Source organism: Hyperolius riggenbachi, chromosome 7, assembly GCF_040937935.1.
Source record: "Hyperolius riggenbachi isolate aHypRig1 chromosome 7, aHypRig1.pri, whole genome shotgun sequence".
NCBI classification, from domain to species: domain Eukaryota; kingdom Metazoa; phylum Chordata; class Amphibia; order Anura; family Hyperoliidae; genus Hyperolius; species Hyperolius riggenbachi.
In genome coordinates, this window is record NC_090652.1 from 274,524,606 (window position 1) to 274,548,264 (window position 23,659).

A 23,659-nucleotide genomic window follows, 5' to 3' on the forward strand; every position below is an offset into this window, starting at 1 on the left:
CACCTGCAGACTCTGTATGATATTCCAGCTCAGTAATTGGTATGACATAGATGAAGAGTGTCACAGTTTCTGCAGGAATGTGATGCACACTCAGATGTATTCTATTGACAGGTGAAGATAAGTGAGCTTCAGTTTTCCAGAGCAGAGGAGGCATGCCTTGTATACTAAGAAGGCAAGAATAATGGCACAGCTGCCTTTTTTGTTGTGTGCTGGAAAACTTTGAAGAACATTTAATTACTTGTAGCGATTGCTAAGTTTGTGCAGAAGTAGCAGATCAATTTCTCATTTTGATTCAATAACCGCTCTCCATGGCACAAAGGAAAACAGTAATTCTGGACAGATTTTACCTGTGATCCAAAGGAAGATTCAATATATGTCCGCTCCTGATCACTGGGAAGGAGCAAGATTAAAGGGGAACTGAGGTGAAAATAAACGGAGGAGATAAACGTGTATGTACAGTGCCAAGCATACAAATGGCCAGGCTGTGTTCTTTTTTTCTTACTCTGCCTGAAAGAGTTAAACATCAGGTATGCAAATGACTTACCGTAGTTTCTCTCCAGTCGGGGACCCAGTTGGACTATAGCATATATTTTTAAAGCGCTAGTGCTATGTTACCCTATGGCAGTGTTCTCACTGCTGCGATTGGTGCTGTTCGCGGGCATAAGGGATTACAGCCATAAGGGCCCATTAACACTTGAGCCATTAGCGGGTGATTCCTGCTAATCGCTAAAGCGCTTTTTAAAGCACCAGTGCTACGTTACCCTATGGCAATGTTCTCACTGCTGCAATTGGCACTGTTCGCAGGTGATAAGCACCAATCGCAAATGTGTTTCCTGCAGCATTTTTGGAGCGATTCAGAAGCGATCGCAGTACAGTGCTTATAAAGCGCTGACCGCGATCGCTCTGAAATCGCGGAAGTGTCCAGTGATTTTCCCGCGCTAATCGTGGTAAAATCACTTACGCAAGACGCTAGTGATAAGCGCTAGCGTTTTGCTATTTTCAGATGTGAACGGGGCCTTAAACTCATACCTTGCAGAGAACAGCTTCTGAGAGCTTAAAATGATTTAAAAAATAGTTCATCAATTTTAGCTCTGGCATACTTCAAAGACTATGTCATTGAGCAAAGAGACAATGAAATGTTAAAAACCTAAAAAGTAGATTTAAACTTAAAATAAAGCTGTGGGATGTCATAAAAAGTCATTTTAGGAGTACGAAGATAGATACAATTGTTTATCTCATAATTGTATTTTCACCTCGGTATTCATTTAAGGGCCCATTCACACCTGAGCGGGAATCGCACGATTCCCGCTCGCGGCAAACCGCTAGCGGTTCTGCAAGAACCGCTACACATTGTAGCCAGTGGCCGTGTTCTCACTGCCGCGGTTGCGGTTAGCGATAACCGCAACCGCGTTGCATGCAGCGGTTTGCCGGCGACGAGCGTTCCGCGATTTGCGATCGTGATTAGCGTGCATAGCACGCTAATCGCGATCGCTCCAAAACCGCCGCAGTGTCCAGTGATTTTTCCGCGCTAATCGCGGGAAAATCACTCCCGCAGAACGCCGGCGGTAATCGCCGGCGTTCTGCGATTGTAAGTGTGAATGGGCCCTAAGGCATCTATTTACAAAATGTGCATTCAAATACTTCTTATTAGCATATGCTGCATCTTGGTGCTGATCTGCAAAGTTAAAAGTTGCTCTACTTTCCAGAATTTTTGAGAGCAGTGGAAGAGAAATGCCCTTGTTTGCCTGCTTAGACTTAGATAGATTTGTTATGATGCCCAGGGTGAAAAAAAGTCTCCCTTTTGCCATTCTAGCCTACAGAAAAACATTTTCATTGTGGATAGAGGAGGAAGATGCAGATATTGCAGATATTGCAGTAGGAGAGAGAGCCCGATGACCTGCTGCTGATGCATTTGCCTTTAAGCTAACTCACATGGGTTATTATCATTATTATTATTTAATATTTATATTGTGCCACCATCTTTTTGCAGCACAGAGTATACTGTTTTTTCACTTAACTGTCCCTCAGAGGGGCTCACACTCAAATCCCTGCCATAGTCATATGTCTATGTATGTATCGGGCAGTGTATGTATAGTAGTCTAGGGCCAATTTAGAGAGAAGCCGATTAACTTATCTGTATGTTTTTAGGGTGTGGAAAGAAACTAGAGTGCCCAGAGAAAATACACACACACACAGGAAGAACCTACAAACTCTGTGCAGACAGTGCCCTGGCTGGGATTTGAATCAGAGACCCAGCGCTGCCACCACTACGCTAACGTGCTTTTTTATATGATTAAATGAGGTTTGTTAACATTATTAGGGATGCTCGCTAAATTCCGCGGAATTGTTAATTCCGTGATTCCGGCCGGAATTAGGTCAATTCCAATTCCGGTAGTCGGAACGGAATTGTTAAACCTCTCAAACGTAATCCCGTGGACATTTTTTTATTTCCGTGGAATTTTCCGGGATAACACAAATCTCTCTCGCTCTCTCTCTCTCTCTCTCTCTCTCTCTCTCTCATCCATCCATTTGTATCATCCTGTAGGGAATTGCAGTTTTTCAAAACAGCTTACATACCTCAGCCAGGATTTGAACCCAGGTCTCAGTGTGTAGTAGGTATCTGTCTTACCCCCTAGACCACCAACCACACTACATGCTAAAGCTGGCCTAGCATGTACCATTATGATCAATTCAATAGAAAAAGTAGCATGATTAAGGATTTGTACTTTTTTAAAAGCCAGCTTACATACCTTAGCCAGGATTTGAACCCAGGTCTCAGTGTGTAGTAGGTATCTGTCTTATCCCCTAGGCCACCAACCACACTACATGCTAAAGCTGGCCTAGCATGTACCATTATGATCAATTCAATAGAAAAAGTAGCATGATTAAGGATTTGTACTTTTTTAAAAGCCAGCTTACATACCTTAGCCAGGATTTGAACCCAGGTCTCAGTGTGTAGTAGGTATCTGTCTTACCCTCTAGACCACCAACCACACTACATGCTAAAGCTGGCCTAGCATGTACCATTATGATCAATTCAATAGAAAGAGTAGCATGATTAAGGATTTGTACTTTTTTAAAAGCCAGCTTACATACATTAGCCAGGATTTGAACCCAGGTCTCAGTGTGTAGTAGGTATCTGTCTTACCCCCTAGACCACCAACCACACTACATGCTAAAGCTGGCCTAGCATGTACCATTATGATCAATTCAATAGAATTAAAGGTATGTAAGCTGGCTTTTAAAAAAGTACAAATCCTTAATCATGCTACTTTTTCTATTGAATTGATCATCATTTTTTTTAAAGATTTTTTTAAAATTTCCAGAGGAATTCGGAATTCCGTGGAACTTCATGAAATCACGCGGAATTTTATAGCGACGAATTTATCATTGTCGGAATCCGTGAATTCCGGCGGAACGGAATTTGTTGGTTCCGATCATCCCTAAACATTATGGCCTTGTTTCATGTTTTGGTCACAAGTGGGAGAGTTAAAAGATGAACAAATGGTAGAGGTCCTCCTTTTGGTCAGCTGGCATCCTCTATCAGAATATTGTTGTTTTGTAGTTTCTTCCTTACTGTATCCCATGCTCTGCTTGTCCCTGGCTTCCACCTATGCAAGATCACCCATCTAACTTATCAGACTACAACCTCCTCTTTCTTGGACCCAAGACCATCTCTGTATGTGAATGCCTGGAGTCCCCTTTAGCACGGAAGGTCAAGGAGGAGGATGCAACCTCAGCAGCAGAAGAGTATTAACCCTTTCCAATCCAATTTCTGGATCACCCACGTCTCCCCCAGCACTTACTTTTTTCTGGTGTGGAGAGGGGGGGGGGGTGTATGGGGAATGGAAGGTCTCTACCTCCTCACACTAGGGCGAGGAGGTGAGTCAACAAAGGAGTAAAACCCAACCAACCTCCAAGGTGGACTAACTAATACAAAACAAAGAAGGCACCATAGGAAATAAAATACTCAAAATCAAATTAAAAAGAAGGGTGGAGGGTTGAATTACTGCCTCCGAAGGAAGACCACAATTCAGGTAAATAATTGTGGTCTTCCTTTGAAGAAAGTAAGCTCAACCCTTCACCTCCCACCTTCCTTTCCCAACCTTCTGTCAATTTGTTTTGAAGTATTTTCCGTAAGTGGTGCCTCATTTGTGAAGCATTTTACCAGAGGTAAGTGAGCGTTATTTCAGTTACACTCCTGGTTCTTCACTGACCTTTCAGGAACCTTTGCTGTCAGCCGCTGTGATCCAGGGGATGGTTGCACATTCTTTCTACCTACCAGAAGCATCTTTTTAATAAACGTGAGACAGTTCTGCCATGTCGCGTCTGCCCTCCGGTGATCTCCAGCCCAGGAGAATCTTAGTACATCAGGCCCTCTGTGTAGGTTAATCACTGAGCCACCATCTCTGCATTCATCTTGTGATTCATACTGACGCGCTGCTGTGAATAAATGTGCCACCCCACCCCCACCCCTACAATAAAGACAATTCTATTTACCTTACTGGTAATGTCCTGTCTCCTTTCCTTCTGTCCATTTCTCTCTGGGGAACAGGATACCAGCGAAAATTCAATTTCCAATTAAATCCACCGTAAGTCATGTCTGACCCAGCCATGTACTCGAATGTGTCGTCACTTATTACATCGATTATTGGACAGACCACCGTTTTCCTGGAAGCAAAAAAGAAAATATGGAACACACATTTCAGCTCATATCCTTCCGTACATCTGCCACATGCTACATTCTCCATGGCTAAATTATGATTAAATTCTCAAGAATTCTGCAAAAATAAGGAAAGCCTACCTCAGCCACTGAAGCCCACTTTTACAAACCTTTTTTTAATTCCTTCCTGGTTCATTTCTGTTCCTGGTCTAGTAACAAACCGGTGACAACCCAACCCTCCTCTCCCCTACCCCAACAACGAACAACTCTCCAAAATACAAAACTCCTCCTCCTCAGCGCTTAAACTCCTCCCCTCTGTGTGAATGCCAAACTTGTTTCGAGGCCACGCCTCCTTTTCATTTGAAGCAAAGGAAAGGGACTGAATGACAAATGCCCCACTCACAACTCGATACCTCATAATCAAAGAACACCTGCGTCAAAATTCTGAATTCCCCCTATAGCCCCTCCCACAACAGACAGACTAAAATGGGTGGTTAGCTGCTGGCTACAACAGTCATGCCTCTCCTCCAATAGACATTAAAAGTGAACGTGTGTAGAGGGATGACGGCGTGGGAAGTGCGTGACGTCATGCAGCGGGCAGAGCAGCAGCATGCCCAAAAGATTCACCCATCCCTGGATGGCTGGAAAGTGCGCTGGTTAAGGGCTCTGCATCGGACACAGGAGACCCGAGTTCAAATCTCGGCTCTTCCTGTTCTGTAAGCCAGCACCTATTCAGTGAGGAGACCTTGGGCAAAACTCCATAACACTGCTACCTCCTATAGAGTGTGTCCTAGTGACTGCAGCTCTGGTGCTTTGAGTCCACCAGGAGAAAAGCACAATATAAATGTTCTGTGTCTTGTCTGTAGTCGCTGGAAGTGAGATGATCCGCCGGGTGGCTCGCTTGCACATTGGGAGCCTCTGTACACACACCTGATTATTGGCTGAGGCAGTTATTATCGGTTGCCTCAGCTGACTTTAATCAAACGTGTATATGAGGCTTAAGAAAGGCTCCTGTCCTCTGCAGCTAATTGCTCCAGCAGCTAGCTAGCAGCTTCTGGATAGTCTCCTGGTCACTGTACTTCAAACAGAATAATGTCACCATAGTTCAAAGAGAATAATGTGGCCATAGAGAATTCTGAGCAGGCTGCAGATGGAAATGGAAATATCATTTGAAATTCCAAAAAGACGACTTGTGCAGAGCTCATCGTTAGTTACGGTTATTTTATTGTTGAAAGTGAAACATTGCCTAAATAAGATTTTTTTTTATCTACAGAAGTTAACTTTGTTTTGTAGCATTTCCTATAATAATCAAATTTCTCTTATACACACGCTCAACAAAAGTCTTTTAAATGCACAATTATCAACTTGAAGAAGTTGGACAACTTTTTCAAGTCGTTATCACTGATAAGAGGTGACCAACAACTGATAAGATGCAGCTTTAATGTACATACAGACGTCGGATTTTTCCAAACGACTGGTCGTTTGGACGTCTGAACGACCGGTCGTTTGGACATCAAATCAGGCGTGTGTACAAACTGTTGTTCAATGTTCAGCTGAAACACTGGATTTGACCGATCCGCCAAGCGGATCCGTCAAAACCAGTCTTATCAGCTGAACGACCGTTTGTACACACGTGCGATTTGACATCCAAACAACCGGTCGTTTGGAAAAATCCAACGTGTGTACGCACCTCAAGTCGATCCAACTGTTGCATTGACTTGACGAACAACTGAGAGAAGTTGTGTCCAACATGGCAATATGTACAGAAGTCTGCTATGACTTTTCAATGACTTTCATTACTAACTAGAACATATTAGTCGTCCACCAGTTGAGTAACGATATGTAAATTTGTAGTTGTTCGTCAAGTTGTCCGTCAAGTCGTTCTGTGTGTATAATAGTTGTTTGCACGCCAAGATGTATCTTTCCAACTTTTTTTTAATCGTAGTTGTTTCTAAAGTTGTTTATAGTAAAAGACTTTTGTTGAGCGTGTGTAGGTTGCTTAAGCAATGCCTTATCTTTATTGACAGCAGCTAGAGGGATAGCAGTGGGGGATGCAGAGGTTGCAACTACTCAAGGACCTCTGGACCAGAAGAGCCCAATGGCCATCATGAAACTGCTGTATTAGTCCTACAACTGGCAATTTTCTTGTAACAATCACCTCTATAGCTGCTTTGAATTAAATTACTCATTACAGCCATCAGACTGTCCTGGCAGAGAACAGTTTCTGAGTGCATGGAGTAAAAAAAAATCAAATAGTTCATGGATAGTAGCTTTTAGACACTAAAATATTGTGTCATTCAGCTGAGACAATAAAACAGTGAAACTACTTTTTTAGCTGTTAAACCAAAAGTAAAATTGAGTGATTCATTGCTTTAATAGTCAGGGGTGTGGCCTTTTTTTCAAAAAAGGGAAGGGGCAAGGCCTAATAATCTAATAATGTTTAAATCAACAGTTTTCTGCTTACTTATATTTAGTAGTGAGCAGAAGTGCAACATTCAGTGGAAAATGTATACCTGTCATCCTTTATTCTCGCTAATAATGGCTCCAACCATCCAACTGTGCACTCGCAGTGGGCATCCAGAAAGGTTATCACTTGACCCCTGGCTACATTGGCCCCTCGGAGGCGTGCGCGGATCAGTCCCGACCTCTGTTCCATTCTCAGGATTTTCACTGGAACCTCCAGTTGCCGGACATAATTTTCTAGAGGAATTTTCAGGAAATCTGATTAAAAAAAAAAGAAAACAAATGTAAACACGTTTTAATGTTTGGGGGGAAAAAACAGTACATGGTCTCCCTCCTGAGCCCAAACAACTCCAGCTATACCAACAATGACATACCGTAATTTTGAAAGAGCAAAACATTTTCTGATTTCTTTATCAAAAGAGGAGGCTGGACAAATACCTTGTATGGGGCCCCAAAAAGTTGTTTGGATTCTGGAGGGGGCGGGGCGGCAGAAGAATCCTTTGTACATGGCCCCCAAGGTGTGTTTGGAATCTGATCCTGATAGCGTCGTTGACCATTAAAGGATAAAATTGCACAATTTAAAATGTATGTGTACGCATACTTATAAGATCTACATGTCTCTTAGATTAAAATGAACTATAAAGCACTTTTCGCCTGTGTCTCTTACAGTAGGTACTAAAAATCTGACAGGTTTTGGACTAGTGCATCTCCTCATGGGGGATTCTCAGGATCACCTTTATTACCAGGTGGCTGGATGGTGTAATGGTTAAGGGCTCGGCTTCTAACACAGGAGACCAGGGTCTAAATCTCGGCTCTACCTGTTCCAGCACCTATTCAGTAGGAGACCTTGGGCAAGTCTTCCTAACACTGCTACTGCCTATAGAGCACGTCCTAGAGCAGGCATGGGCAAACTCAGCCCTCCAGCTGTTACGGAACTACAAGTCCCACAATGCATTTGCCTTTATGAGTCATGACTGTGGCTGTCAGACTCCTGCAATGCATTGTGGGACTTGTAGTTCCTTAACAACTGGAGGGCCAAGTTTGCCCATGCCTGTCCTAGAGGCTGCAGCTCTGGTGCTTTGAGTCCGCCAGGAGAAAAGCGCAATATAAATGTTATTTGTCTTGTCTGTTGTCTATTATTAGCAAAATAAATCCCTGGGAAGGACCTGTACAAAGATGTCAGACAGCCTGCATGCTCATTTGCACACTATTGTGGCAGTTAGACTGAGCAAGTGATATGCAGTAAGTGCTTTTGAAAATAAAGAAAATCTCGAGAATCCCCTATGTGGAGATGGACTAGTCCAAAACCAGTCAGATCTGTTAGATTTTTACTGCCTACTGTTAGAGACAGGGACATAGTAGAAAACTAATTTTCTCCTATGTCACAAGTATGTCTTATAAATACGTGTACACATGGATTTAAAATTGTTCAGGATAGTGGTCCTTTAAATGGTTTTGTGTTTTTTATTTTGTTTCTATAGATATAATTAAGTGTAAAAAATAAGCGATTTGCAGCTGCTCCTGCTGTCACAGAGAACTGTAATGAAATGGAGACCAGCTGTACCTCTTTCGCTGGCATCATCCACCAGAATGATTTCGGACAAGAGATGATGCGGAGAGCGGTTGATGACGCTGTGGACGGTCCGTAGCAGCGTGCTCCAGGCTTCATTGTGGAATACAATGACTATGCTTGTGTTTGGAAGCTCGTCAGGATAGACCTTCGTCTTACATCTGCAATAGACCAACACAAGGCATTGTCTCATCTGTGCATTCCTTAAGGTGCTTACACACATAGGGGTTGATGCACTATCACTATAGCTCCCCTTACTGCATGCTTAGCATGCCTTATTAGAGATAGCATGCCTTATCAGTATTAACATGCCTTATCAGGGTTAGCGTGCCTTATCAGAGTAGCATAGCGAGCGCTACGAACTTATGCCTGCTAATTGGCAATGAGGAGAGCTCCGTTCATCCTGCCCTGAGCCCCTGCGGGTCCAATCACTTTAAAGGACATTATCCCCGCACTTTGATTGGCCCAATAGGCTGCCTTTCAAATTTCCTGTCAAGTGACATGGTCCAATCAAAGTGCGAGGATAATGTCCTTTAAAGTGATTGGACCTCAGGGCAGGATGAACGGAGCTCTCCTCATTGCCAATTAGCAGGCATAAGTTTGTAGCGCTCGCTATGCTACTCTGATAAGGCATGTCAACTCTGATAAGGCACATTGACTCTGATAAGGCACACTAAGCATGCAGCAAGGGGAGCTATAGGGATAGTGAATCAACCGCATACAATTTCGAATGGCCAGTCACTGACCAAATTTACCACCGCCATGTAGTGTAACAGCCAACTGACTGAATACTATGAACGGATAGTGTAGGTAAGCTCTTATACTATATGGAAGTGGTAAAATTGGCCAATCAGAATTGGATGTGTGTACCAGGCTTTACACACCAACTGAGGAACAGTATATGCTCTGCCCTCACGCAGCAACACAGAGTTCAGGAAAACTGCTTTTATAATCTGTAATATGCGATTCATATTAAAGCTCACATTTAAAGTGAACCCGACGAGAAAAACTGATGAGATAAACAATTGTATCTATCCTCCTACGCCTAAAAATTACCTTCTTTTTTAGATAGTCCATTTTCATCTTATGCTTAACCTCCCTTGCGGTCTATTAAAACCGCCAGGGGGCAGCGCAACACATTATTTTTTTATTTTTATTTTTTTAAATAATGTAGCTAGCCTAGCGTTAGCTACATGATAGCCGCTGTGTAGCGGTATCTTCCCTCCCCTTCCGATCGCCTCCGGCGATCAGAGCAAACAGGAAATCCAGTTCAGAACGGGATTTCCTGTTTGGCTTCCCCCGCGGCATGGCGACGATCGGGATGACGTCATCCACGTCATGGCGCACAGGGGAGTCCAAATCCACCCCTCAGCGCTGCCTGGCGCTGACAGGCCAGGCTACGCAAGGGGTCTGGGGCGGGGCGGCGGGTAGCGGCGGAGCGGCAGCGATCGTAATGTACACGCAGCTAGCAAAGTGCTAGCTGCGTGTAATAAAAAAAATTATGCAAATCGGCCCACCAGGGCCTGAGAAATCCTCCGCAGCGGCATAGCCCGAACTCAGTTCGGGCTTACCGCCAGGGAGGTTAAAGGGAAGATCTGAGGCGGAAAAAACAAATTCGAAGATCTACTGCACATGCGCGAGCGTGCGATCATGCCTGGTTAAAAAGTAAAACAATCTATTGCAAAAACCCATAGATTCATATCTCCCCTACAACATCCAGCGCCTTCTTCTTACCCAGCCTCCCTAGACATTCTAAGAGCACACCCCAAGTCTAAATACTAACTGCTGCGGCGTGGGCGGTGTGTGTGTGGGGGCAGTGGGGGTGTGTGGTTCCAACTCACTGAGCAACTGCATTTCACCTGCATGCCCATGTGATAAGGGCTCATTCACATTACCAAACGTGCACAAACCGATTTCGTGCACGCGTTACTGACCTGCGGGGTGACGTTGGGAAGTTGCGGAGCGACGCTGATTTGCGGAGGTAGTTCTAATTCTCCCGATGAGATAAAACCAGGGCTGGATGATTTAAAGCTCCCAGATGCGATACAACGTAAGGCTCTGGAATGCTTTGTCTAATGTGTCAAATAGACTTTCATGTTACACTTCTAAACGCATCCTAGGAGCGATCCGTCAAAATGCACGGATCAGCTCCTAGTGTGAAAGAGCCCTAAAAGAGGAGTGTTTCAGAATGACTGGGACGAGTTGTCTCGGAGTAGTAAAATGTAAGGATCTATGAAGTGGTAGGTAGTGCTGAGTAGGTATTTTTTTTCTTTAACTTTTTCCAAAAGTTACATTATTTAACCTCTTGAGGATCCTGAGTTTAAACCCCTCTAGTGACCAGGCCATTTTTTACAATGTAGGCCACTGCAGCTTTAAAGAGAAACTCTGACCAAGAATTTAACTTTATCCCAATCAGTAGCTGACACCCCCTTTTACATGAGAAATCTATTCCTTTTCACAAACAGACCATCAGGGGGCGCTGTATGGCTGATATTGTGGTGAAACCCCTCCCACAAAGAAATTCTGAGTACGTACTCTTGGCAGTTTCCTGTCTGTGAACCCTGTTGCATTGTGGGAAATAGCAGTTTACAGCTGTTTCCAACTGCCAAAACAGCAAGCAGCAGCTACATCACTTGCCAGCAGTAAAAATGTCACCATGTGATAAATGTCAGAATATAAATCAGGGATTTAAAATATTTTACAATGGGAAAACACTGACTAAATCATTTATACATAATTATTGTAAAAATGAAGCACTTTTTTCTTACATTATTTTCACTGGAGTTCCTCTTTAAGGCCTCGCTGCAGGGCTGCACAACTCAGCACACAAGTGATTCCATACCCCCCCCCCCCCCTTTTTCACTCCACCAACAGAGCTCTCTGTTGGTGGGGTCTGATCACTCCCCAGATGTTTGGGGTTTTTTTTTGTAAATATTTATTTGATTTGTTTTTGCCTATTTTGCCTATTTTTATTTATTTTTGTACTCCCCCCCTCTTTCCCTCAGCGTGATCGACTGTCATAGGCTTCAGCGTGTTACCTGGCTGTCCCCAGTACAGCGCTGCTGTAGATCGCAGCACTGTATTATGTAAATATACAGCGGTTTTGCCATCTAACAGTCTCGGCACTGGGAGGCTGATGGGGGAGCGGAGCTCCGTCATTCATGTGGAAATCCGCGTGAATCGGCACACACGATATCCTGCAAATGCCCGCCCCAGGATTTGACGCCAATTGACGTTAGGAGGTCCTGGGGCTGATGCCGTGTCTTAAGCGTGTTAAAGAGGAACTTTAAGCCAGGATTAAACTTCATCCCAATTAGTAGCTGATACCCCCTTTCCCACAAGAAATCTTTACCTTTTCCTGCATAGATAATCATGGGGGGCTGTATGGCTGATATTGTGGTGAAACCCCTCCCAAATGGCAAACGCTGACTAAATACTTCATAAATATTATAAAAACATTGTAAAAAATAAGCAATTTTATTCATTATGTTATTTTCACTACAGTTCCTCTTTAAGCAAACATATGCATAAGTCATTAATAATATAGTTCTAGTAATACATTAAAAACTGTATCTAAATTGGGTTGTTTAAACAAGTAAGTTGCAAACTTACACAGTAGGGAGAAATAGCAGCGCATCCAAAACTAGTGTGCTCTTAAAGGCATAAATGCACCCAACTGCATCTGAGGTGTTACAAATTAGAAGAAAGGGTCCCTTCCGATAGGATGACCTCACTGCGGTGGAAAGGTCTGGTATGACATTTTTTGGATGCAAACTGTTTTGGAAGCGAACATCCTTTATTAGTGTAAATGGTAACACCTGTTTCAGAGGCAGTTGGGTGCATTTATGCATTTAAGAGGCTCTACACACTTTCTTGCTGTTAGGTCATTCAGATGCAGCCTGGTTTTGAATGTGCTGCCATTTCTCCCTACTGCGTACAAAAATGTATGTTTAACTTTTCTATTGGATAAAAGTAATGTATACTACATTTTACTCTTGGAGGAATCCATACGTATAAATATTTAGTTTCAATTTTAACATTTTTCACAATAGGTGTCCTTTAACCCCCTCCTGACCGCATAACGCCAGTTAGTGTTGGGAGGGTGGCAGCCCCAGGACTGTCTAACGCTGAAAGGCATTAAGTCCTGGGGTGCGGTTTTGCAGGAGATCGCGCGAGTCAATGTATCTCCGCTTGAATGACGGAGCTCCGCTCTGTCATCAGACTCCCAGCGGCGATCGTCGCTAGGAGACTGTTAGACGGCGATTTACATTGTACAGCGCTGTGATCTACGGCAGCGCTGTATTGTGGACAGCCGTGTCACTCGGCTGTCCCCTAGAGAGACTCAGAGAGTGATCAGCTCTCATAGGCTGAGGCCTATGACAGCGGATCGCTGTCAATGGCTGGGGGGTGAGGGAGGGGGTAAGGAAAAAATATTAAAAAAAAATACACAAATTGATAAAAAAAAACAAAGAAAAAAACAACCAGACAAGACTGTTAGTGGGCAGAAAAGGGGGTGATTCATTGTGTGCTGCGTAGTATGGCTCTGCAGCAAGCTTTTAAAGCTGCAGGGCCCTATATTGTAAAAAATAGCCTGGTAACTAAGGGGGTGTACGCCTATGGTCCTGAAGTGGTTAATTCTAAGTATGCGAATACTTTACTATATACTGTAGGCAGTACCATACTGGACAGAATATAGAAACCCGGGGCGAGTATGATATTCTCATCAATTCTGCGGCAGTCTGAATGCTGATAGGTCCCTTGATGTCTGCATCTCATTCTGCTGACAGCTGCTGTCTCCTGTGCGGAGATCACACTGCAACGTCTATTTCTGGGCACTGTTCCATCCACTCCAGTGCAAAGTATAGCTGTGGGCAGAATCTAGGCTTATGTTAGGAAAGGATGTTCTGCTCCAGGCAGGCTATCTCCACTATGAGAAACTGCCTTCCCCATTGTGCAATAATCATTTGTCTTATGTATACTTTATTAGTGAGAAGCTGCTGTCTAAAGACAATGGCTTCTGAAAGTTGCCACTGCATCCAGTGTAGCCGCCAACACATACGGTAACTGCAACTTGTATGTCTAGAATTATAGTAAAGAAGCCAATACACCAATAGATTTGTGCAGGGTTGTGGAGTCAGTACAAAAATCATCCGATTCCAACACGGACTCCAGGTACCCAAAAATTGCTCTGATTCCTCAACTCTGACTCCACAGCCCTAGATTTGGGGTAGATCAAGTAAATGATCAATATCTTTTCATTCAATGGAAATGACTCCATTGGCATTCATTGGTTACATTTTCAGTACGAACATTTGCATTGCAAATTTGCACATAGTGGAAACAGACCCTTAAACAGCCAAGAAACAGTGAGCGACAGCTCAGGATAAGGTTTCACTGCAGCAAAGTTCAAAGGGTCATTAGCTCTGCTTTGTTTTATAGCTTAAAAGACACAGTGTGGTTTCTAAACTGCAAATATGACAGAATAATTCAATGTTGTAAAAAAAAAGAGCTATATGTAAGTAAGCGGGGAAGAGCCGCCGCCATTAGCCAGCGGTCGGCGGCTCTTCCCGCGTGCAGTGGCCGCTCGCACGGGGAGGCAGCCGCCTCCTCCCAGCGTGAGGCGGCTGTCCCCGTGGAGAGACAGGCTGAACGCTGAAAAGCCGCCGCGTTGGACGCGGCGGCTGGGGCAGGTGTCCCCGCTGCGGAGACACCGCAGAACGGGGCTACTGCAGCTGGGACTCATAGTCCCTCAGGCTTTAGAGTGACGCGCGCGCGCGCGCACTCAGGAGGTAGATATGCCTGAATGGGTGAGTCAGCTGACCAGGCTGGTCAGCTGACTCTGGCTCCACTCCCCATTGGTCCTGTGTTTGGGGTGGAGCTGGAGAGCAGTATGGGTATATATACTGCTGGCTGTTCATTTCTTGGGTGTCTGGCGTTGCGTTCACATACGTGGGAGCACCCAGATCCGTTAGTCAGATCCGTTAGTGTGCCGGGACCAGCTGGAGCTGTAATCCTACACTAAGCTAGATTTGTTGATAGCTTAAAGTACTAGTTTGATTGTGATTATTTGTTATGACCTTTGCCTGCCTCGACTATCCTTCTGAACCTTGACCTTGTACCTCGTTATCTCTGATACTCCGTTGCTGAACCCAGCCTGTACCTTGACTCCGCCTCTGCCTCCTGATTTTGTACTCCGATATTTCTGATACCCCGTTGCCGAACCCTGCCTGTACTTTGACTCCGCCTCTGCCTCTAGATCTTGTACTTTATCTGTCTGTGTGTGTACGACCTGGCTTGTCCGACCTCGAGAACCGACCTCACCATTGGAGGAGGTTCTTCGTTCTGTTAGTAACCCTTCCGCCTGAGGGTGACTTTCAGAAGATACTTCCTGCTAGCAGTCTGACTCCTCCCGTCTTGGAGAGCTCAGGGTTGCGGAAGTAATCTGTACAATACGTCTTACTGTACTGAGGCCTAGTCCTCTAAGTGTTACTGTTACACCTAACACTACACTCTACTCCGGTGAACAGAGGTTAGCCAGTATATTGGATTATCGGTGATACTGCAGATCACATATAATCTGGTATACGTCTGTATTCCCCGTGACGCTGCAGGTCACCGGTAATCAGACCTCTCTGTGCTTCACCGAGCGTTACACTATATAACTGAAACTAAAAATATAAGACTATTTTCTTTGCTACTAATGTTCTATTCATTATCCATACTACATATACAATTCGTCATATCATACTTTTTTTTTTCACTTTAAGTTTGCTTTATAGATTGCAGTTTGGCAAGTGCTTACATTGAAAAAAGTCTAGAACCACCTCTAAGTGAAGGTTTCAATTAGGCTGACAATTAGGATGCATAGGCCACACCCACTACATAGATTTTGCAATCAGAGATGGCTAGACAATTATAGATGCTACACCTATTTCCTGAATACGTAATCATGTATTGTTCTTTAAAGGACTCACGAGGTGACATGTGACATGATGAGATAGACATGGGTATGTACAGTGCCTAGCACACAAATAACTATGCCGTGTTCCTTTTTTTCTTTCACTGCCTGAAAGCGTTAAATATCAGGTATGTAAGTGGAAGTTCCTGTCCGGGTCGGGATCGGGTCGGACTCTAGCATAACCCTCACTGATAAGGAATTGCAGCCATAAAACAATTTTGTGGCAGTAAATGGCTTCTAAGAGCAGGAAAGAGTTAAAAAGGGCCAATAGTTCATATATTTTAGCCCTGGCATACTTCAATTAATGTGTCATTGAGAAAAGGCCATGAAACAGTAAAGGCTTAAAAAATTGATTTAAATATAAAATAAAATTGTGGGATAACTTTAAAAGTCATTTTTAGAAGTAGGAGGACAGATACAATTGTTTATCTCAGTTTTTTTTTTTTTTCGCCTCGGATGTCTATTTTATGAAATTGTAACATTTACATGATGAACCTGGAGCTGCTATTTATTTGACACTTCGAAAAAGACAAAAAGCGTTAAAGAACCTTTAAAACGTAGCTTTTACTAAATATATGTTAAAACAACAATAAGCCTCCACTAATAATTATTTCAGCAGGTTAAACTAGTCAGAATCAGAATCAATTTATTTTCGCCAAGTAAGTTTGCACCTACAAGGAATTTGTCTTGGCAGTTGCTTAACAAACACAAACAAAAAACAATACAAGGACAGGCAGTGTGAATATTACAAGTTAAGGACATTATAAGTATAGTGGCAGTAAGCAATGTGAGAATTGTTCATGTTTAGTTCTGTGCTGATTACTTTCAGTCCTAGCAGCTCTAACGTGGTTCAGCATTAAGTATGGCTACCGCTTGAGGAAAAAAACTGTTCCTGTGTCTGGAGGTTTTGGTAGCAATTGACCGGAATCTTACTCCTGAAGGCATGCGCTGGAAGATGGAGTGAGCTGGGTGAGGGGTCAGAGGCAATTTTGGTCGCTCTCTTTCTGCACCTGCTAGTGTAAAGATCCTGCAGGGAAGGTAAGCTACAGCCAATTATCCTTACCGCTGATCGGATGATGCGCTGCAGCCTCCCCTTTTCTAATGCTGAGCAGGAGCTGAACCATACAGTCATGGATGATGTTATGGTGGATTCGATGATTGCAGTGTAGAACTGCACCATTAGCTTTTGAGGTAGGCCAAACTTTTTCAGCTGCCGCAGATGGTACATTCTCTGTTGTGCTTTCTTGACAATAGTGGCAGTGTTGTTGTCCCATTTTAAGTCGTTTGAGATCGTGGACCCAAGAAACTTGAATGACTCTACTTGGGTTATTGTGGATCCATTTATGGTTAAGGGGAGGTGCTGGGGGGGAGATCTCCTAAAGTCTATTATCATCTCCATGGTTTTGAGAGCATTTAGTTCTAAGTTGTTGCTGCTGCACCAGGAGGAAAGCTGTCCCACCACATGCCTGTATGCAGACTCATCCCCGTTTTGAATGAGACCAACAACTGTTGTGTCGTCTGCAAACTTCAGAACCTTAACAGATGGATCTGTGGAGATGCAGTCATTGGTGTAAAGTGAGTACAGCAGTGGGGAAAGCACACAGCCCTGGGGTGCACCAGTACTGACTGTCAGAGAGCTTGATGTGAGTTTACCAAGTCTAACACGCTGTCTTCTGTCGGTTAAGAAGTCGGTTATCCATTTGCAGAGGGATTCAGGTATGTGTAGCTGGGAGAGCTTGCTGTGCAGCAGTGATGGAATTATGGTATTAAATGCAGAGCTGAAATCTATAAATAAAATCCTGGTGTAGGTTCCTGGGTTATCTAAATGCTGTAGTACATAATGCATACACATGTTCACGGCATCGTCTGCGGATCTGTTAGGTCTGTAGGCAAATTGCAAAGAGTCCAGCAGGGGATCTGTGATGGATTTCAGATAAGTCATTATTAGTTTTTCAAATGCTTTCATGACCAGTGATGTCAGGGCAACAGGCCTGTAATCATTTAAACATGTAGGTTTTTTTTTTTTTTGAATTGGTACAATAGTTGCGCATTTAAAACAGGCAGGAACAATTGAGAGTTCTAGAGATGCTTTGAATATGTCTGTAAATACAGGCGCTAATTGGTCGGCACAGAGATTCAAGCATTTCGCAGACACAGCGTCTGGTCCCATTGCTTTCCTGGTGTTTTGTTTTTTAAAGAGTCTATTTACATCTGATTGGCATATTGTTAGAGCATGCACATCTGGGGACAGGTTAGCAGATTGTGTCTGGCCTCCTGTGTTGTGTAGTTGCTGAGGCACCGCAGGGGGTGGAGACATTGGATGGCAGGAAGAGTGTTCAGTTTGCCTGTGGCAGAGATGCAAATTGACTTGTTGTGTTTGGCTTTTGTTAGTAGTGTCAAACCTGCAATAAAATGTATTCAGTTCATCTGCAAGCTGCAGGTTATGTAGTGAGGGGGGAGGAGATTTCTTCCTGTAGCTGGTAATTTCATGTAGAGATTTCCATATTGTGGATGAGTCTGCGTTAGAAAAATTTTCCTCAAGTTTTTGAGAATAATCTTTTTTTGCGGCGGTAATGGCTCTCTGCAGTTTGTATTTCGCAGCTTTGTAGAGGACTTTATCGCCTGTACGATATGCCCTTTCTTTATCGAGGCGCAGCTTCCTAAGATGTGATGTGAACCAGGGTTTATCGTTATTGTACCTGGTGCACTTTTTTGTGGGGATGCAGGACTCTTCACAAAAGGTAATATATGATGTCACAGCGTCAGTGTATTCATTTAGGTCACTGGAGGATTCTTTAAATAAATTCCAGTCAGTTAAATCAAAGCAGCTCTGCAGTTTTTCTACAGCTTCACTAGTCCATTTCTTAACTGTGGTCACTACAGGTTTGGCAGTTTTTAGTCTTTGGATGTATGTTGGGATAAGCTGTATAACAGCATGATCAGAGTTCCCCAAAGCTGCCCTGCTGACAGAGTAATACGAGTCCTTAGTCGTAGTGTAACAGTGATCAAGTGTCTTACCTTCTCTAGTTGCGCTTGTGACATGTTGCCTGTATTTGGGGAGTTCTTTGGAAAGATTAGCACTGTTGAAATCCCCTAGTATGATAAAAAAAGAATCTGGGTACTCCCTTTCCACCTCAGTGATTTGATCTGCGAGAGAGGGAGAGTCTGGGAGAGGGAAAATATAATTGATAAGACCAAAAAGTGGCTGTGTGAGCGCTAAACCACTTATAGGTCTCTCCTCTGACCACATCAAACTTGGACTATCTCTAAGGGCTGGAACCCACAGGAGCGCTTTTGGCAGCGTTTTGGCAGCACTGCGATACGCTAGCAGTTTGCCAAAATGCTGGGCTAATGTTAATGGATGGGGCAACTTCCACAGGACCTGCAGCATTTTGGGAGCGTTAGCGCTTCAATGTAAAGTATTGAAACGCTAGCAGAAACGCTCAGCAAAACCTAAACTGAGCGGTTTTGCTAGCGTTTTGCGGTTAAGCACACTGTAACAAAATGAAAAATAATTCACAGGACCAATCAGGATAAAAACGCAAAACGCAAAACGCTAGGCACCCGCTGGGGAAAAAAATACAATGTTGCAAAACACGACCAAAAACGCGCATGAATCCGCTTGCAAACCGCTCAGACAAAACGCTAGCGGTTGCGTTTTGCGTTTGCGGTTTTCAGTGGGTTCCAGGCCTAACACATCACCCCACCACAAATCAACATGTTTCGCCCGACCCCCCCCCCCCCCCCCAAAAAAAAAAATATGGACAAATCAAAGTGCATAGGTGCATGCAGTGCTATAAAATTAAGTGCAACATCAGAAAAATAACAAAAACTGCATCATACCCTCGCAGCTATCTTTGTAGCTTATTTCCTTTAAATTATCAAGATATACATCCACCAATAAAGTAAGCCTTCAATGGCTGATCGTTTTATTTAGTCAATACCCCCCTGAATATTCCACTCTCGTTATGAATCACTCTGCAAGATTAATAGGATGAGCTCTACAGATGTAACCCGAGGTACGGCAACGAGGCGGAGACGATAAAAGTGTGGCTGCCAATAAGCACAGCTTATTAGGGAAATGCGGAACGATCCGTGGATACAGATGGCTAATGATTTACTGGCGAGGGTTCCAATACTCCCGTCCTCCACGATGAATGGAAAGTTTCTCGTTATTACCTTGGCAACAAGTCAAATTGTTACACAACTCGTCCATCACGAAGGGATATTTCACGCATCTGTTTGCATAATTAGCGTTTGGCTACGTCTAAACAGAGACGAGTGTTTGTTGGAATGGCGCGGGGAGAACGGGTTATCGCCGAATTCCAATGCGAATTCCATCATGGTCACCATCATTGTGCTCAACGTGTTCCTAATGGGGGTTGGAAGGTCAATGGGATGAACAGGCCAGCCCAGGCTTTGCTTTAACAAGCCGCAGATTCAAGCTGTTGTTGGGGATTTCAAGACGTCCCTGGCTAAATGGGAAAAATATACGCTCCGCCATCTGGTTCTGGGCTGCTCTGGGGGGGGGGGGGGGGGGGGGTTGGGGGGGTTGTAGCAGTTGGACAATCGCAGAAAGTTTTGGATGGGAACTGAACAGAAAACCAGCAGTTCTCAACAACGTTAGGTCCTGTTCACGAAAGCAGAATGAAACTAGTGCTGATGTCCAAAGGAAGAAAGAGAGCAACAACCAGACACTTTCTGTTTCAAAGGCAAAGAAGACAACAACAACAAAAAAACAGGACACAAGAGCCCAGTCTGGTACGTTTGTGTATCGTTGGAATGAAATAAAGTCTAACAATAATATACTTTTGGTTGCTTGTATGGGCAGCCACCAGTGTAGCAAGTGGGGATGGGTTGTCCTCATTCACGAGGCAGTTCATTTCGGTGCCGATGCTGTGCTGGATTTGGGTGCCTCCATAGATGGTAATGTTAATAAGGTGCTCCATGTGTAATTCATGTGGCAGCAATAGCTGGTGCCCAAAATACCTCAAATTACATGGCCAAGGGAAAATTAAATAATCAGTAGGGGAATATATGTGCTATACCGTGAGATTACCTAGAGCAGGGTGAGTTGTCTTTCGGCTTCTCCCTATGCCCAAATTGCGATTGCCTTCCCACTTGGTTTCCGCTGCTGTGTGTTCACCATTGCCTGGTGGCGTCTAGATTGGTGGGCATACATACATTCTATCTCTGTGCTTATTCGGTCTTGTGTCACTGTTGGCAATCGCCACTCTTGCGATTGCGTTTCTCACTTGGTCTTCACTGTTGTGTGTGCACCGTCGCTGGGTGGCGACTAGATTGGTGGACATACATATATTCTGTCTCTGTGCTCACTCTCTTTCACTAGGGCCAATCTTGCCCTGTATTGCTTCCCCTCGTACAATTCCTATCTGGCATCTGTGGCAGTACAGAGGGGTTGTTCCTCTGCTCTCCACAGCTCCATCTGCCGACAGGAATTCCCCTCTACAGGTGCATTGCACCGCAGCTGGGTTCTGTTATTCAGACGTTTGTGGAGGATTTCCGCAGTGTCGGCGCGCATCTTGTGCGCTGACCACGGAAATAATTCCACAATCTTACACTGCCCAATGGAAATGTAAGGGCATACAAGGTTTCTCCCCTATACAAGGATGTTTCTCCACCTTGCAAAGGAACATTTCTCCCCCTGTACAGGGCGCTACTCCCCCTGCACAGATACATTTTTCCACCTGTACTGGAATGCTTCTCCACTGCACACGACATTTCTCCCCCTGTACTGGAACGCTTCTCTCCTACACAGGAATGTTTCTCCCCTGCACAGGAATGTTTCTCTCCCTGCACAGGAACATTTCTCTCCCTGCACAGGAACGTTTCTCGCCCTGCACAGAAACGTTTCTCGCCCTGCACAGAAACGTTTCTCGCCCTGCACAGGAACGTTTCTCTCCCTGCACAGGAACGTTTCTCTCCCTGCACAGGAACGTTTCTCTCCCTGCACAGGAACGTTTCTCCCCTGAACAGGAACATTTCTTCCCCTGCACAGGAATGTTTCTCCCCCTGCACAGGAGCGTTTCTCCCCTGCACAAGAATGTTTCTCCCTCTGCACAGGAACTTTTCTCCCTCTGTGCAGGAACATTTCTCCCTCTGCGCAGGAACGTTTTTTCCCCCCTGCACAGGAACATTTCCCCCTCTGCACAAGAGTGTTGCTCCCCCTGCACAGGAATGTTTCTTCCCACTGCACAGGAGCATTTCTCCTCCTGCACAGAAGCGTTACTCCCCCTGCACAGGAACGTTTCTCCCCCTCCACAGGACATTTCTCCTCTTGCATAGGAACGTTTCTCTCCCTGTACAGGAATGTTTCTCCCTATTCACAGGAACGTTTCTTCCTCTGCACAGGTCAGGAACGTTTCTCCCCCTGCACAGGAACGTTTCTTCCCCTGTAGAGAAACATTTCTTCCTTTCTACAGGGACGTCCCCCCCCCCTCTCTTTCCTGTGCAGCGACGTTTCCCTCTGCGCAGGAGTGTTTCTACCTCTGCACAGGAACATTTCTACTTTTGCACAGGAATGTTTCTCCCCCTGCACAGGAACATTTCTCCCCCTGCACAGGAACGTTTCTCCCCCCTGCACAGGAACATTTCTCCCCCTGCACAAGAACGTTTCTCCCCCCTGCACAGGAACATTTCTCCCCCTGCACAGGACATTTCTCCCCCCTGCACAGGAACATTTCTCCCCCTGCACAAGAATGTTTCTCCCCCCTGCACAGGAACATTTCTCCCCCTGTACAGGAACATTTCTCCTCTGCACAAGAGTGTTTCTCCGGAAGCAGTAGATTTGGGCGCATGAGACAAGTGGACAAAAAGGGCGCCCCATTCACTTTCATTATAAATATCGTTTAATGGGCGCTGAACGGGGAAAATAAGGCGCCGGAGATTTTTAAGGATTTATAACGGCGCCCGGAGATTTTTAAGGATTTATAACTATGTTTGTGATGATTTAAGTTTACAAAATGAGCCCGTGACGAATAACGTTTATGAAGATAATAAATCACTATTTCTAAAACATTTCTAACACATTATTATCCACCCAAAAAAATAATTTACATTTTTTTTCTTTACATTCTTTATTTATTCATGTCTGTAAAACATTATTATCCATAGGGGGTTTTAGGTTTAGGCACCAACAGGGGGTCTTAGGTTTAGGCACCTACAGGGGGGTCTTAGGTTTAGGCACTAACAGGGGGGTCTTAGGGTTAGGCACCTACAGGGGGGTCTTAGGGTTAGGCACCTACAGGGGGGTCTTAGGTTTAGGCACTAACAGGGGGGTCTTAGGTTTAGGCACTAACAGGGGGGTCTTAGGGTTAGGCACCAACAGGGGGGTCTTAGGGTTAGGCACCAACAGGGGGGTCTTAGGGTTAGGCACCAACAGGGGGGTCTTAGGTTTAGGCACCAACAGGGGGTCTAGGGGTTAGGGATAGGTACAGGGAGGGTTTTTAATAAACGAAAATATAAGTTTCACTTTACAAACAGGGAAGATTAACGTTTTAAGAATTGCCGATCTCATACACATTATTTAGTGATTTATTCATTTTTAAATCACTATTTATAAACGAAATTCTACACAATAATTTCTATAAACGATATTTCCATTTATCGTTTATACCACGCGCCCTTTTTTCCCGACGCCCTTTTCGTACGTACGCGTTTCTCCCCCTGCACAGGAACGTTTCTCCTCCTGCACAGAAGCATTACTCCCCCTGCACAGGAACGTTTCTCTCCCTGTACAGGAATGTTTCTCCCTATGCACAGGAACGTTTCTCCACCTGCACAGGACATTTCTCCCCCTGTCCAGGAACGTTTACACGTCTGATTGGCTAGATCAGCTAGCATTTGAGCAGTTTATCTTGCATTAGGCTGACTGTTGATTGGCTGTATCTAATTTATGCTAATAAACGTCTCCCGCGGCGACTTGTACAGCGGCAATAAGAGATTACAAATGTACCCGGCACTCAATATCGCCACTTGAAAAGCT

General features: G+C 44.4%; 1 protein-coding gene across 6 annotated transcripts in view; it reads right to left on the reverse strand.

Moving 5' to 3' along the window:
• The window catches only part of GALNT13 (polypeptide N-acetylgalactosaminyltransferase 13), a 391,024-nt gene that overhangs the window by 120,659 nt on the left and 246,706 nt on the right, over positions 1–23,659 (reverse strand). For all 6 annotated transcript variants that reach the window (XM_068245768.1, XM_068245769.1, XM_068245766.1 and 3 more), the window contains exons 3-5: positions 8,691–8,857; positions 7,177–7,384; positions 4,501–4,671 (exon numbers count right to left, since the gene is read on the reverse strand). In XM_068245768.1, coding sequence (XP_068101869.1) covers positions 4,501–4,671; positions 7,177–7,384; positions 8,691–8,857 — 546 coding nt within the window. The remainder of the gene's footprint in view (positions 1–4,500; positions 4,672–7,176; positions 7,385–8,690; positions 8,858–23,659) is intronic.